This window comes from Sinocyclocheilus grahami, unplaced genomic scaffold (genome assembly GCF_001515645.1).
Source record: "Sinocyclocheilus grahami isolate Dianchi unplaced genomic scaffold, SAMN03320097.WGS_v1.1 scaffold367.1, whole genome shotgun sequence".
Taxonomy (NCBI): domain Eukaryota; kingdom Metazoa; phylum Chordata; class Actinopteri; order Cypriniformes; family Cyprinidae; genus Sinocyclocheilus; species Sinocyclocheilus grahami.
Window position 1 is genome coordinate 41,412 of NW_015505546.1, and position 14,811 is coordinate 56,222.

The window sequence follows — 14,811 nt, forward strand, 5'->3', positions numbered from 1 at the left end:
ATATGTATATATGTATATAAGTCAGTAATCATAACTTCAGTCAGTTAAAACATCATAATCATGATCTGAAAAGTTTACAATTAAGTTTTACAACTAAGCACCCAAATACAGTAACAGGCAGTGATGTGCATACAAGGATTAAGTCTTGAAGATATAAAGTAAATAAATTAGTTGGCATCAGCGCAGAAACCATAATCCACTTACTATACATAATCCATTGCGATTTATTTGTTATTAAATAAACGTAGGTTTCGCCAGATTGCCTTTCATTGAAGTCTTCGGTTTACCCGCGCTCATAACATTAGCACAGAATCAGTGGTCCAAAAGAACCAGTTCAGTTCAGACGTGCTGTGTCAGTCATAGTAGGCAGTCTGTTTGGTAGCTTCACGCTGAATCACGCATGTGCAGTATCATCAGCTCATCTGTTCTCGGTTCTCAGTTCAGTGTACCAGTGATCCGAAAACTGATGCTACCGGTTCTTGACTCAAGAACGAGAACCGCTCTAACCGGCACGCTGCACGCACGTTCAGTATATCATCAGCTGCTCTACTTGTGTTCATGTTCTATTTACTACAAACTCAATTTGTGAAATGTGTCATCGTTAACTATAATTACAGTACAGGTATTTAATAAATCATCCTTTATTCCTATTAAACATAGAGTCTTAATTATTGTCCAACTTCCCTGACAAACCCCTTTGGCCTATAACCTAACAGAATCTTCAACTGAACAAAGTACACAGATTAGATGCATTCATCTTTAAAAATAAAAGTAAAATAAAATATATTTATATTATCACACTTTCTGATGTTTAACAAAATACTTGGATAACATGCTTTTCGACCTCTTGAAAAATTACACGCATGCGCAGTATCATCAGCTCATCGGTTCTCAAATTGGACGTGTCCGAAAGAAATGATTCTCGGTTGAGTGTACCAGTGATCTGAAAACCGATGCAACCAGTTCTTGACTCGAGAACGAGAACCGCTCCAGCAGTGGGCGTGTACGTTTGTTATCCAGCTCGCTGCACACATGCTGCTCTGCTTGTGTTCATCTTCAGTTCTCTCTTCACAGCAGTTCAGTCAGTGTACTGTTTGAGTAAATGGATTACTCCGGGTTTATTTCGACTCACTAAAAAAGTGAATAAATTAAGTCATTTGTGGATTAATGCTTACTGGAGATGCGAACCATTCAGACGATTCAGTCCGATTTGGAGAACTGGTTCAACCGGTTCACTAAGAAGAACTGGTTAAATCGAACGATTCGTTTGCGAACGGGACATCACTAGAATAGAGCTGCTCCATTACAGCTCGGACCTGCTAAAAACATCTGTTTTGGTTCTGAATATCATGTTTATCGCGCTGAAATCATGCGTTTTAAACCATATGAGTTTAAACTTCTGATATACGGTTTTCTGAGAGCACACATCCGAAGCACACGGACAGAAAGCGGCTGTCACAGCACGTGAGTACTAAACTAAGTTCTCATTCACACACGAGTTACAAAAACAGTTGGTTATGTCTGTGATTGTAAACTGCTGGGAAAGAAATTGCATGTTTATTTTAGATCTGTGTGGCAGCAACAGTAAATAAATCAATAAATCTCTCTTGTCTCCTCTGAGGCTGGGACTCTAAACGGTGTTCTGTGCTTGTCTGTGCAGCCAAAGACAGAACAGTTAGCGTGTTTTTCTCAAACTTTCGCCATGGCATTAGAGCTGGTACACCGTTGTCTCTTGCGAAATCAAAATGACGGCGCCGTGGGTGTAAATTTACAGATTAAGGGGCGGTAATATTATAATGAGATCCCTTTGCCATGTCACCAAGTGAGCAAAATCTGACGCGCTGGTTTTTTCAGAGGCTTGAAGAAAAAAGGCTTACCAAAACAAAGTTACTGGGTTAATCTTTTTCACGTTTCCTTGGTTGATAGATGCACTGGGGACCTGATTATAGCACTTAAAACCTGGAAAAGTCAGATTTTCATGATATGTCCCCAGATAGCAAGCACACTCGGGCCGATTCCGGCTGAAATGCGGCACTGTCGGCTTAGTCTCGGCATCGGCGAGAAGATAATGGGCCAGAGCCGTGCCGACTCTACAAAACACTTCTGACTGACAGACGGCTTTTTCTCTATGGGCTGATCTCGGCTGAAAGCAGTTGTACTTGCAGCAGGTCCACACTCGGTGTAGTTGTGTGTATTTATCTTCAGCCCGAGTTCGTTTTATCACAGACGGGCCGCTGCTAGAATGAAGGAAATCAGCCGCCTGAGAGAAAGATTTGGCGGTTAAATCCTAAGGAGGTTTCGGCAGGCACCGTTTTCAAGAGGAATACTTCAGCTGCAAAAGGTAACTAATTAAATATATTTGACGTACAATCTAGTGTTGTTTGATGTTTTAAATGTCACGAAGAGTAACGTTATAGTTTTTAGATGTTTCTGTTAGAAGGTTTGCGATGATAACATAACGTCAGAAAAACCATTCGGTTCGGAGATGGAGTGTTGATAAGTATGTTTAGAGATTAGAAGAACCTTTATGTAATTTTTTAATAGAAAAAAACTGTTGAGCTGTATCCAGTGCACTAATGTCAACTAATGAAATTATATTTAGTTATATCTCAGTTTGCTAAAAATTCAGTCATTCGATTCGTCTTTTTTAACGAGTGATTGCTATTGAATCATATCGGACTGCGCTGGTGGCGCCTAAAATATCTATACTGGTGGTTCTGTCTGATTTAATTCATTTAACCTTTAAAAAGAGTCATTTGTTTGTAAATCAAACTACACTGAGCACGCTGTTGTAGCGTTACACCCGATAAGACAATTCAATATATGCAATCTGAATTTAATAATAATATTTATTTTGTGGTAACACTGCCCGTGGGTGAGCTCTGATACAGAAAATCACTATAGATACGTAAGAGAAAGACATAAAATGTAAGTGCATCTTCTTTTGTTCTTGAATGGAGGCCTAATCTGTACTGCACTAGAGTATTTTTAGAGTGAACGAAAACTTTTAAAGCATATATGCCGTATACTGTGATTAAATTCATACTTAACATATTTTACTACTGTGGGGATTGGACTATTATGAGCAAACAAATTTAAACGTTTAATCTGAACGCACTTTATAATCTTGACATAATTTTTGAAATTCTGAACTGCTGCATGAACTCGTGCATGAACATTCATCAAACATATAAGGTGCAAATTCTGGGTCTGGTCCTAATCCTAATGCATAAGATTTAACAATGACCTTACAATATATATTTATACATATATTCCTATATTTCAAGGCTGCAATTTGGAAAAACCTTCAGGCTAATGCTGCTGAAACGTTGGTCAAGAGGACCATGAAGAGGTGACACCAACTGGCAGATCATACCGTTTTTCAGGAGGCAGGCACACTGTGAGTTTAAAAGTCCCATCTCTTTAACCCTGCATGCACATGACACGCGATCACATTTCTATCATTCAAATCCCTTAAAGGAATTTTTATGCTGCAACAATTAGGGTAAGCAGAACTGGCAACACTTCCCATAATATCTAACATACTTTTAATTTGTAAGAAGAATGACATCAATGCTTATATTAGTCGCTTATATACTGTCTCCCCCTTATCCCTAGGTTACAGTAATCAGCTGATCCAGTCGGTATCCAAACCAGAAGGTGGACCTGCACCCAAGAATGACCACAACACATCCCAGAACATGTCAGCTAGATGACAGATCCCTGTGAAGACCTCATTGATGGCCCCAGCACAGATCATCAACAAATACTATGAGAACCAGACAAGCCCTCTGCACGGACCCTTTTACCAGCTTCACCTGCTGGCATGATGTTTCTTCAAGCAAAAGAAGTTGGATGAAATATTCTGAATGATATCAATCCACAATCTGATTTGTGATGCAGCCCTGAATAATCACACCACGTTCATTTGTTTGGCCAGAGGAGAACTGGTTTACTGACTGAGCCTGGTTTTGATGTGGTTTGGGTTCTTTGCTACTGTTGCCTTTTGTCTTGCTTAGTTGAAGACACCTAACCAGCTGCTCGACCTCCTGTCTGTAAGCAGACTCGTCACCATCCTGAATGAGGCCGATGAGTGTGGTGTCGTCTGCAAACTTCAGGAGCTTGACAGAGGGGTCTTTAGAAGCAATATTATTGACTTGACTGAACTGACACCATTAGATAAGTACTGAACTGACCTGAAATATGGCATCCCTGTTTACTACATAATGTTGTTGTTTTTTAAATAATATACTGTAAACATAATTTACTTATTTTGTGCTTTAAAAGGTGTGTTAATGTTTATATTGTAGTGCATTTGTTCATTGTTAATATATATATATATTAATATTAAAGTATTTGGTATTTTTTTAATTAAAGCCTTTAATCTTTTTAAATGGTTGTATTTGTGTTTCACTGTTGAATTACATTTAGCAGTTTCTGGGCCAGACCTGGGCCACATAAAATAATATAAGTCACTCTACATTATGCGGGCCAGATCTGGGCCAAGTCAATAAATAAGTCATTTTACAGGGTGTGGGCCGCATTTGGGCATCAACACGCTGGGCAGGCCAGTGGCCTTGCACCTCAAGCCGCGAGCCCAAAATCAAGCCGTGTTTCCACTGTCAGACCAGCGCTACTGTAGAGCCCTCCCTTAAGACGCCTCTAAAGCAAATGTCACACAACACCAGCATTTCACCAGAGAGGGGGAAATTAATGAAAGTGATATCGTAAAACAAACTTAACAGAAACAGACATTTGGTCCTTACATAAAGACTTAAAGGTGGGGTAAGTGATTTTTAAAAAATGCTTTAGAAAACTGATTTGGGCCGACTAGCAAAACAAACTTGTAGCCAATCAGCAGTAAGGGGCGTGTCTACTCATGATATGGAGGAGAGAGAGTTCAGTACACAGGACGGACATTAGCTGAGCGACAGAAAGATAGAGATGGCGGATAAAAAAACAAAAGAGGAAAACGTCTGCGGAACAAAAGAAGGCTTAAGGCAAGAAGTAGGACCCGTGTAAATATCGGATCAGCTTTCCAGCGCTGGAGAGAACTCAAGGAGCAGAAGGCCTGCGATCAGACGCCGAGGTTGCTTTGTATCTTCTCGATAAGTGAGTAACACCGTGTCTGTGCCGCAACAGCTAAAGTCTGTCTAGTACACTGAACGCGACAAAGCGACCATTAAAAATCATTTGGAATTTGTGTCAATACGTCATAAATAAAACGCAGCAGCAGTTTACTCTCTGGGATTTGTCGTGTCGTGCCGCGCCGCATCCAGTGTAGACCATGACATTAGCCGAGCCGAGCGACAGAAAGATAGAGATGGTGGATAAAAAAACAAAAGATAAAAAACAGAAAATGTCTGCGGAACAAAAGAAGGCTTAAGGCAAGAAGTAGGACCCGTGTAAATATCGGATCAGCTTTCCAGCGCTGGAGAGAACTCAAGGAGCAGAAGGCCTGCGATCAGACGCCGAGGTTGCTTTGTATCTTCTCGATAAGTGAGTAACACCGTGTCTGTGCCGCAACAGCTAAAGTCTGTCTAGTACACTGAACGCGACAAAGCGACCATTAAAAATCATTTGGAATTTGTGTCAATACGTCATAAATAAAACGCAGCAGCAGTTTACTCTCTGGGATTTGTCGTGTCGTGCCGCGCCGCATCCAGTGTAGACCATAGATATGTATATATATCTATGGTGTAGACAGCATCACTGATTACAGTGAGTTCCATAGTATTTTGTCGTACCACGCCACTTGCGTCCGGTGTAGATACGGTGTAACATTGGTTTTGCTTTGTTTCAGAACTAATCGTTGCCTGGGTACGTATGTGTGGGGCAGAGCTATCAAAATAGGGGCGAAACTCTTTTGGGATAGGGGCGTGTTTGTTTTGGTGATTTCAAATGTCAACATTGGCTACCAGAAATCGCTTACCCTGCCTTTAAAACTTCAGCATCAATATTTTATATGATTTACGATAAAAATAGTAAATTATTATTTTGTGTGAGCATGCTTAATCAAACTATTTATCATTATTTATCATTATATATAAAGAGAACACATATTGTTCAGTCGCAGCAGCTCCATTTATTTGTGGCGACAGGAATGCACAAAACAACTCTATTAGGGCTTTTAGGTCCAAATGCGTACACATACAACACTACAGAAAAATACTGATAGACCCTTGTATGTTTCCGTCAAATTTATTTAGAAAAAATTAGCATTTATAATCATTTTCCACAATGCATGTAATCTGAGGAGGTTTGACCGCCATCCCGTCTCACTGTACTGTTATCCTTTCAGCCAAAGCAACAGAGGGAGCTCACAGACAGAAAATCAGAGTTACACAGAGTATATGAAATGTATGACATAAGCAGATGTAGAAGTCGGGTATAAACAAAGACACATGGAAGAGGCAGAAATATTAAACCAAATACATGATTATAATCATATATGATTTGTCTAAGTTCTTCAAGCGGTCTCTGGTATTTTCTTTATCATAACGTGTTCTTATTATAGCGATTGCTAGCATGCAGCCTTTAGCATCGCGTATAATACATTTCTGCAGAATTCCGATCAGGTCGCAATCGTAAGTTAATTCAGAAAGTCACTAGTGTCTGAAGGTGAGTTTTGCCATTAAAATTGTTTTAAATGTCTTAAATGTTGATGCTAGTTGATTGCTTGATATGAAAACATGGGAAATGAACAGCGGTGCCGACCGTCTCTAACCCGGAAAAACACCGCCTTTGTTCATGACCACTCCTCTAGCCCCACTTGGCCTGCTTTGGCCCAAGGTATTTGGCGGGCCGAAAATCCCTGGCCATTGGCCCCGAGGAAGCCCAGACGAGGCACGATCAAGCCCCAGAAATGACAGTGGAAATGCGACTGGCACTGACACACACTAGCACGCTCAAAGTGGAAACACAGTTTATGTGTGCTTAATCCAGCCCTGCATACTTGGCTACACGTCACATCACTTTTTTTTAACCAAAAGTTAGTAGTATTGGCCCGGCCGTGCACTTGACATCCTCATGGGCTATCTACAGTACTAAATCAATTTAATCACAATGCACAGCTACTTTAGAATAACCTTAAATGGAGAAAATGCCATAGATCCAGATGATTGATAAGGAGGTATAAGGAGGTCATTCTAACCATCCAAACCTTGACCCTTGATTTTAAAAACACATCCACCATGAGGGGGTGACCTGCCTTATGTAGAAAATATATTTGTTGAAAGTATGGATAAATTCTTTACAGGAAAAACTTTTATACAGTGTCTTTCTCTGCATGCTCCTGCTTAAATATGTCTCAGGTCAGTGATCAAATAGCAGTACCTGTGTGAATCTCTGAAAATCTAGTACCTTTAGGCAAAACCATTAGAAAAAATAGCAGATAGTCAATGTTTGGCCTGTAGCCTGATTTCATGTACTGTATGTCTCTACCCATGCTGTCTTGACAAACAAGGCTTTGGCTGTAACTGGAAATTCAAGTCTAACTGATACATGCAGAGACACTATAGGAACATGCTTTACTGGCACTACATTTCTCACAGAAGACTTATTCACATGGCACAGCTCTAGAACAGTCTCTTAATCATCCAGGCCACCCCATAAACCCATAAAACAAATTTAAAACCACTTGAATGACTCTTCTTTCAAACTTTTTTCTATTTAGCCACAACCAGATGAATGGCAATTTCTGTTGTGGTTCAGAAGTCTATGACCACCACAACCAGTTGTTGAGATGCTGCTCAGGTCATCTCTACAACCTAACACGTTTAAGTGGGGAAACAGAGTGCTGTGGAAACCATCTGCTGGAATATAAGACACAAACTTGCTGTTCTTCCTCAACCAATGCCATAATTTATGACACCAAACCAAACCACCATTGCTGTGGGCATTTCTATTACAACAAGTCCCTGTGGAGCTGCTGTGCTGAACATCTCAAACCAACACCAACGCCTAACAGCTCTCCTGCAGAATACAGGCTTAAACCACTAATGGACCTGATCCCTGAAATGTGCAATAAAACAGGTGATGTTCTTGAACATTTATTGTGGTGCAACCTAAAATACCAAACTTTTTTTTTGTACGTTGACCAAATTGTCTGTGTGTGTGTGTGTGTGTGTGTGTGTGTGTGTTTCTAGTGATCTTTGGCAAAGTGGAGAGTTTGGCACTTGAAAATGATCAGCGTCATGTGGTGTTAAAAGTTGTGTGGCAGGTCAACGTGAAATCGGAAAAGGTCATCAAAGACCCTTGGCTTCATGTGTCCCTGCATCACTGCAGCTCTCCTGCCACAGAGAACGGCATGATCTACCTTTGGGAGGAAAACCATGATATGAAGTACAAGCTTCTCTCTCACCCTGTTGACCTAACCTCTGACATTCACATGTTCTATGCTGTATGTTACCAAAAGAAGGGATAGAAATATGGATTGAGGTCTACAGTATATATTTTAAGTGGCACTGCATGACCTAATAAGCATTTTTTTAAATCATGCTGTATATTATCAGTCTCAGGTCTGTTCCAATTCTGATCAATTGTTTTTAACAATTTGACAAGTTCAAGGGCATTCACATACTATAGCTCAAAGGTGCTCAAACGCAATTAATGGCTTTTATCCTAATCCTTGAAGACAGTGGTTATTTCATATAATTTTTTATATTTTAAAATGTTAATATAACAACAGCTCAAATATAAGCTTCATGTAGCTATGCATTTATTTTTAATATTATTATTTATCATTGAATTGCTTTTTTTTTTTTTTGACCAGTTTACAGGTTTGTTACTACTTGCCAAACAGTTATCCTCATTCATTAACCATGCATACATCAAATTTCTGTAAAATCTGTGTACACACATTATAGAGAAATCTCGATTCATCAGTAAATTTGCACTAAAATGTATTCTAAATGTATGACTTAATTTAGAGACAATCATACATCACTGTTAATATGAATTTTCCTTTATCTGTCTATCTCATCTCATCTGTCTGTCTAATACATGTAGTGATTTGGGAGTTTTAAATTTCTCCAAACTCTTACATAGTTTTCAGTTTCCATATACAACTTTGAACACACCTTTCATGTTAAATGTTGTGTGAAGAAAGTTTACTTGTTCAAGTTGTATTATGATATTGCAGATATGGAATGTGAAATTTATATATATATATGCTTGATGTAGCTGTGCATTTATTTTTAATAATATTTATTTTCATTTAATTGGCTATATATTTATAGCCATTTGTGTTTGTATATCACATCTGTTATTTCTAAATAAAAATGTTAAGCAGCACAAAACTATGCATATTTTTATCATGACTTTAAAATAAAGCAAGGACTACAAATTTAAATTTTTAAGACATCTCTTTTTAAAAACAATCTGCAACTAAACAACATCTGCAATGAACCTCTGTTATGGAGTAAAGGTGGGAAAGGTACCTTTAGATGTTGTTCAGTTGCAGATTGTTTTCAAAAAGAGATACCTTAAAAATCTAAATTTGTAGTCCTAAGGTTATAGTACTCACAAGAGAAAGACCTAAATACCAGCCTGATGAACAGTCTGTTCTTAGCTGGTTTATGAAAAAATATGAATTATACTGTTATTTAGTATGTTCATTATTAACAACATTTACAGTTGATTGGACATGTATATACTAAACATTTATGTCAGTTATGTTCTAGTGGTATGCAGAGTAAATCAACAAATAGATAAATGTGTGACATTGTAGCATATATTTTGTAGACAGATAAAAGTTAAATAACATAAAAATATTAACTAATAATGGCCCCACTTTATATTAAGTGGCCTTAACTACTATGTACTTACATCAAAAATTAAGTACAATGTACTTATTGTGTTCATATTGTATTGCAAAACACTTTTGCTGTTATTGAGGTGGCTTAGGGACAGGTTTGTTGGTATGAGTAGGTTTAAGGGTGGGTTAAACTGTGTAATTATAAATGTAATTACAGAAATTAATTACAGATGTATTTTTAAAATATATGTACAATGTAAAAACATGTATGTACACAATAAGTGCATTGTACCAAATTATTAATTTAAATGTAAGTACATAGTTGTTAAGGCCACTTCATTTATGTATATGTACTACATAATGGTTGAATAAGCATTTATAGATGTACTATACTTACAGAGATCTCACATCAGAAAAAGTGTAGAAAAGAAAAAAACACATTTAATCTTTCTCTTTGGATAGTGAATACAGAAAACTCATTTTCACTGAAAAGGGCTCTTCTCTCTCTGTTAAGCTTGGATTCTGCTCATTGCGGCTTGACTGCAGAAGTTGTCAAATTTCTTATGCAAATATTGAATCTGTGAAGGCAAAGAGATACTCTGTTAACTAGGTTTTAGTAAAAGGCTGCCACTTAGGTTTGGGCTTACGTAAGCCCAATAATAAAATTATTATATTAATTATACATAAAATATAATAAATAAATATATTCAATAAAATAAATATATTCAATAATAATATTATTCTATTAATTATACATAAAATATTGCTTTATGTGTCACTGATCACTGCGGCCCTAGAGAATAGCATGACCTTCCAAGGAGATTTTTTTTTTTAATAAATTGCAATATACTTCAAAATGCAGAGTATGCCTAATGTTAATATTTTGTCATTTAATATTTAATTTAATATTTAATAATATTTCATTAATCTGTATTCCAGTGTACTGAAGGGTACCATATTCCTGTAATAGGGCAAAGGTACTTCTAAAATCCTTTTTCTGCTTTGCTTGGACCTCATGTTGTTGGCTATACCTGTATAAACAAAATATCTGTGAAAGATTCACTGTTGATGATCAGTAAAGCCAAAAATGACTTTACTGATCATCAACAGTGAATCTTTCACAGATATTTTCAGGACTGCAGTTAAAGGAAAGGTTAATGTTCATGTTAATGTGCCTTTCTTGGAATGCCAGTGAGGTCACTATACACTCCAGGACCTCCTATGAATTTTTATTCATGTTAATCACACCCACCTTCACCCAGAACTGTACAGCCCACATAATTGAGAGTTTTATTTATTTATTTTTTCTAGTTGTCACACAGGCAAGTTACAAGTGCTATATCTTCACAAACGTTTTGTTTTTGCCAGCTGACACAGTCTCTTCATGTACTTTGGACTTATTGACACCTCAAGACAGCTAGCATGCTTCCAGCCAGTCAGTTTGTTTTTAATCGTGCGCAGACCTTCAGACTGCTGGCAGAAGGTCGGTTCAGCCAGTGATCCTTCGCAAGACGTCTGAGGCTGAGACTAGCCTGCTTCCTGTGAGTCAAATGCCGTTAAATAGGAAAACGGCCAGGAGAGATGGAGACATTTTACACCATTCACATTCTGGAAAACTCAGTTTTGCTCTAGACACCACAAAGACATAGTTTATCGTCACATCCATAACATAAACCAATTGAGTTTAATTCTCACACTATGAACTAATTCATAGTTCATAGTTCCTAACTTAAAATGTTTAACCTGCAAATCCCTGTGGCGTGACCAAAGTACAGTTCAAATGAAAGCCTAATTATTAAAAAAATTGTGTGTTTTATGAGCAGAAATTTATGTTGAAACTACTACTGCGGTGTTTGCAGTTCCGGGTCCTGTAGGGTGGGGGAAATCTGAGGCAAAGTGTTGTAATGGAGGTTTGTAGGGTTGTGTTTGCACCAGTGAGACCAGCCAACTCCTGGAAAGGATGTGGTCGATATATGTTTTTCTAAATGGCACGAAAGTACTCTCATTTTTGTTGTTGAAATTGGCAGCAATCTCAGAACCAGAGAATTGCATTAATGTCTCATTTAACCCAAGCACGAGCTTGGCCCACCTTGGCCCCATAACAGCCAATCCCAAAATTGGAGCAATATGCAATAAAGCTCCATATATTTTTCTTTTTTGTTTTCTTACCACCCGCTTCTGCAACGCGTGTGTTACACTCCCGCCCACACCCGCAAGGCCGCAAACATTCTAAGTGAAAAATTTAAGGGGGTCTGAATACTTTCCGTACCCACTGTATATAATTTTCGTGCATCAGGGAGCCGCTATCAATATGCGTGTCATTGAAATCGCTTTAGAATGAGAACTGGTGCCGATCACTTTCACTTTCGATTTCGCGATCACACGCACTGTGTACACACAACGTGCATAACAGTGACTGTAAAATATGTATTTTAGGTATGGAAATTACATATGCACTACCAGTCAAATGTTTTTGAACAGTAAGATTTTTAATGTTTTTCAAAGAACTGCTCACCAAGCCTGCATTTATTTGATCCAAAATACAGCAAAAACAGTAATATTGTGAAATATTTGTACTATTTAATATAATTTTTAATATATATTAAAATGTAATTTATTCCTGTGATGCGAAGCTGAATTTTCAACATTATTACTCCAGTCTTCAGTGTCACATTATCCTTCAGAAATCATTCTAATTGTAACGGAGGGAACACAGGAAGCGGGCGGATCCATCTGCAAGGCTTTATTCGCAAGAGACGTGGTCAAAAACAGGCATAGGTCAGACAATGGCAAACAGGTATACTGATGGCAAGGCAAGAGGGATAATCCAGGTACAAGGCAAAGGTCCAGGCAAGGGCGAACAGTATCCAATTGGGCGAGACTCGAGGGATAATCCAGGTACACAGGCAGTGATCAGAACACGGGGAAACAGACAAGGCAAGATGATGTAAACAAGGAAAAACAAGACACAAGGCTCGGTAAGGCAGCTAACACTAGGGGAGTGAAAAACGCTAGACAATACTCGGCAATCTGAACAGGAACTGAGTGGGTGTTAAATAGAGTGAGTAATGGCTCTCAGGTGAGCGTGTGATTAGTGAAGGCTGTGTGATCAGTGAATTCAGCTGTGTAATTGCAATGGATGATGGGAACTGTAGTCCGGAGTGACATGTAACAGTCTGTGTAGTGTGAGAGTCAATGTAATGGTAGAGTGACCTCTACTGGCAATCGACCGGAAGGCCACGGACCGGATTCGTGACACTAATATGCTGATTTGGTGTTCAAGAAACATTTATTATTATCAATATTTAAAACAGTTTTTCAGGATTCCTTGATGAATAGAAAGATCCAAAAGATCAGCATTTATCTGAAATAAAAAGCTTTTATACGTTATACCATTCAAAAGCTTAGAGTCAGGGGAGGGGGAAAAGTATAGAAATTAATACTTTTATTTAGCAAAGAGATTTCTGTTTCAGATAAATGCTGTTCTTCTGAATTTTCTATTCATCAAAGAAACCTGAAAAAATTATACTCAACTGTTTTCACCATAATAATAAAAATAATAATAATAAATGTTTTTGAGCAGCAATTCAGAGTATTAGAATGATTTCTGAAGGATCATGTTACTGGAGTAATGATGCTAAAAATTAAACCCCCCACCCCCGGCCCACCTGGAATATCACTTGGCCCACCCTTCATCTCATATCTGGAGCTGGGCCTGGGTTCAACTCAAATGTTTATTATAGTCTCAACAAAAAAAAAAACACACAAAACAGGGCAGGAGCAGAAGGCTGGAAGCCGTAACCCAGGGCAGAGGATGCAGACAGTAGGTGGACAGTCCAAATGAGCAACCAGACACTCTATGAGGCAGAGAGGGGGAAGCACGGAAAGAACAGCACACAGTGCTGACGCAACATTGGCGTGGAGAATTCCCCAGTGAGGGACTAACTAGTCGCGCATAGCCAGACCTTCAGACTGACGGCAGAAGGTCTGGGAACCTTGGCCGCTTTGAATGGCCAAGGCCAATGTTCCCTCTAAGAAGAAATAATGTTCCACGCACACGCATAAATGAGTTGGGAAAGCCATTTGCGAAAGCGAATGAATTGCAATGCTCGGGTAAACCGCTATAGAGTTGATATCGCTATAGAGTTAGAACTGGTGAATGCGGTTTACAGGTTTCATAAAAAGAGAATGATGTGCGCCAAATGAGTCGCTGTAGAAACCGAATATTTTAAAGGGGTCATATGAAGCTGCTAAAAAGAACATATTTTGTGTATTTGGTGTAATGAAATGTGTTTATGCGGTTTAAAGTTAAAAAAAACACATTATTTTCCACATACTGTACATTGGGGGCGTGTTAGAACGAGGCATTTTAGGTAGGTGTGGCTGACTCTTAACTTTTATAAAGAATATCTCTTTGGATTTGAGACTTTAGTCTTTGCAACTTTACAGATCTTCTTTATGCACCAAGAGCTTGTAACACTCCAAAGAGAAAGGAAAAATTTAAATCGCATCATATGTGAATTGTTGTCTTTAAATTGTTTCAGGCCTCCATGTGAATATTGCACAATGTTTCATTCAATTGACCCTAGAATGATGTAAAAGTTTACGATTTGACACCCGTATTATAGACAGTTCTCAGCACACTCAAAATTAGGGGTAATCACAATTATTTTACCATATTTACAGTCCTAATGTAAATTTAAATTACTGAAATAAGTGTTTTTTTATCCTTTTTCAATAGAATTGGCCCAGACTTCTGCAGTGTCAAGTGAAGGAAGCTCCTCTCATAAGATTGCAAACTGTGAGTCTGATGACACTGAGCATGAGTGATGAAAGCCCTTCAAGAAAGGAGAAGAATGCTGAAGATGAAGCCAGAATTTCTTTGTGAAATTGAAATATAACTATAATAATATAGCACTTGCATATTCTTGCTCTTTTGTTGGTTTTGATTGCTTCTATTTTCCTCATTTGTAAGTCGCTTTGGATAAAAGTGTCTGCTAAATGACAATTTTAATATAAATGTAAATAAAACTAAATTGAAATTTTAAAACAAG

At 38.1% G+C, this 14,811-nt stretch overlaps 1 protein-coding gene and 1 long non-coding RNA gene across 2 annotated transcripts in view; both read left to right on the plus strand.

Annotated features, from left to right (window-relative positions):
* The window catches only part of LOC107549249 (galaxin-like), a 34,447-nt gene extending 25,814 nt beyond the window's left edge, over positions 1 to 8,633 (plus strand). Inside the window, exons 12-13 of the mRNA XM_016230261.1 lie at positions 7,676 to 8,034; positions 8,148 to 8,633. Of these exons, the coding sequence (XP_016085747.1) occupies positions 7,676 to 8,034; positions 8,148 to 8,425 (637 nt within the window). The 3' untranslated portion in view covers positions 8,426 to 8,633. The remainder of the gene's footprint in view (positions 1 to 7,675; positions 8,035 to 8,147) is intronic.
* LOC107549266 (uncharacterized) lies at positions 3,142 to 4,000 on the plus strand. The gene is made up of 3 exons (XR_001604541.1): positions 3,142 to 3,195; positions 3,288 to 3,400; positions 3,619 to 4,000. It is a non-coding gene; the product is annotated as an uncharacterized lncRNA (long non-coding RNA).
* Positions 8,634 to 14,811: the final 6,178 nt, after the last annotated feature.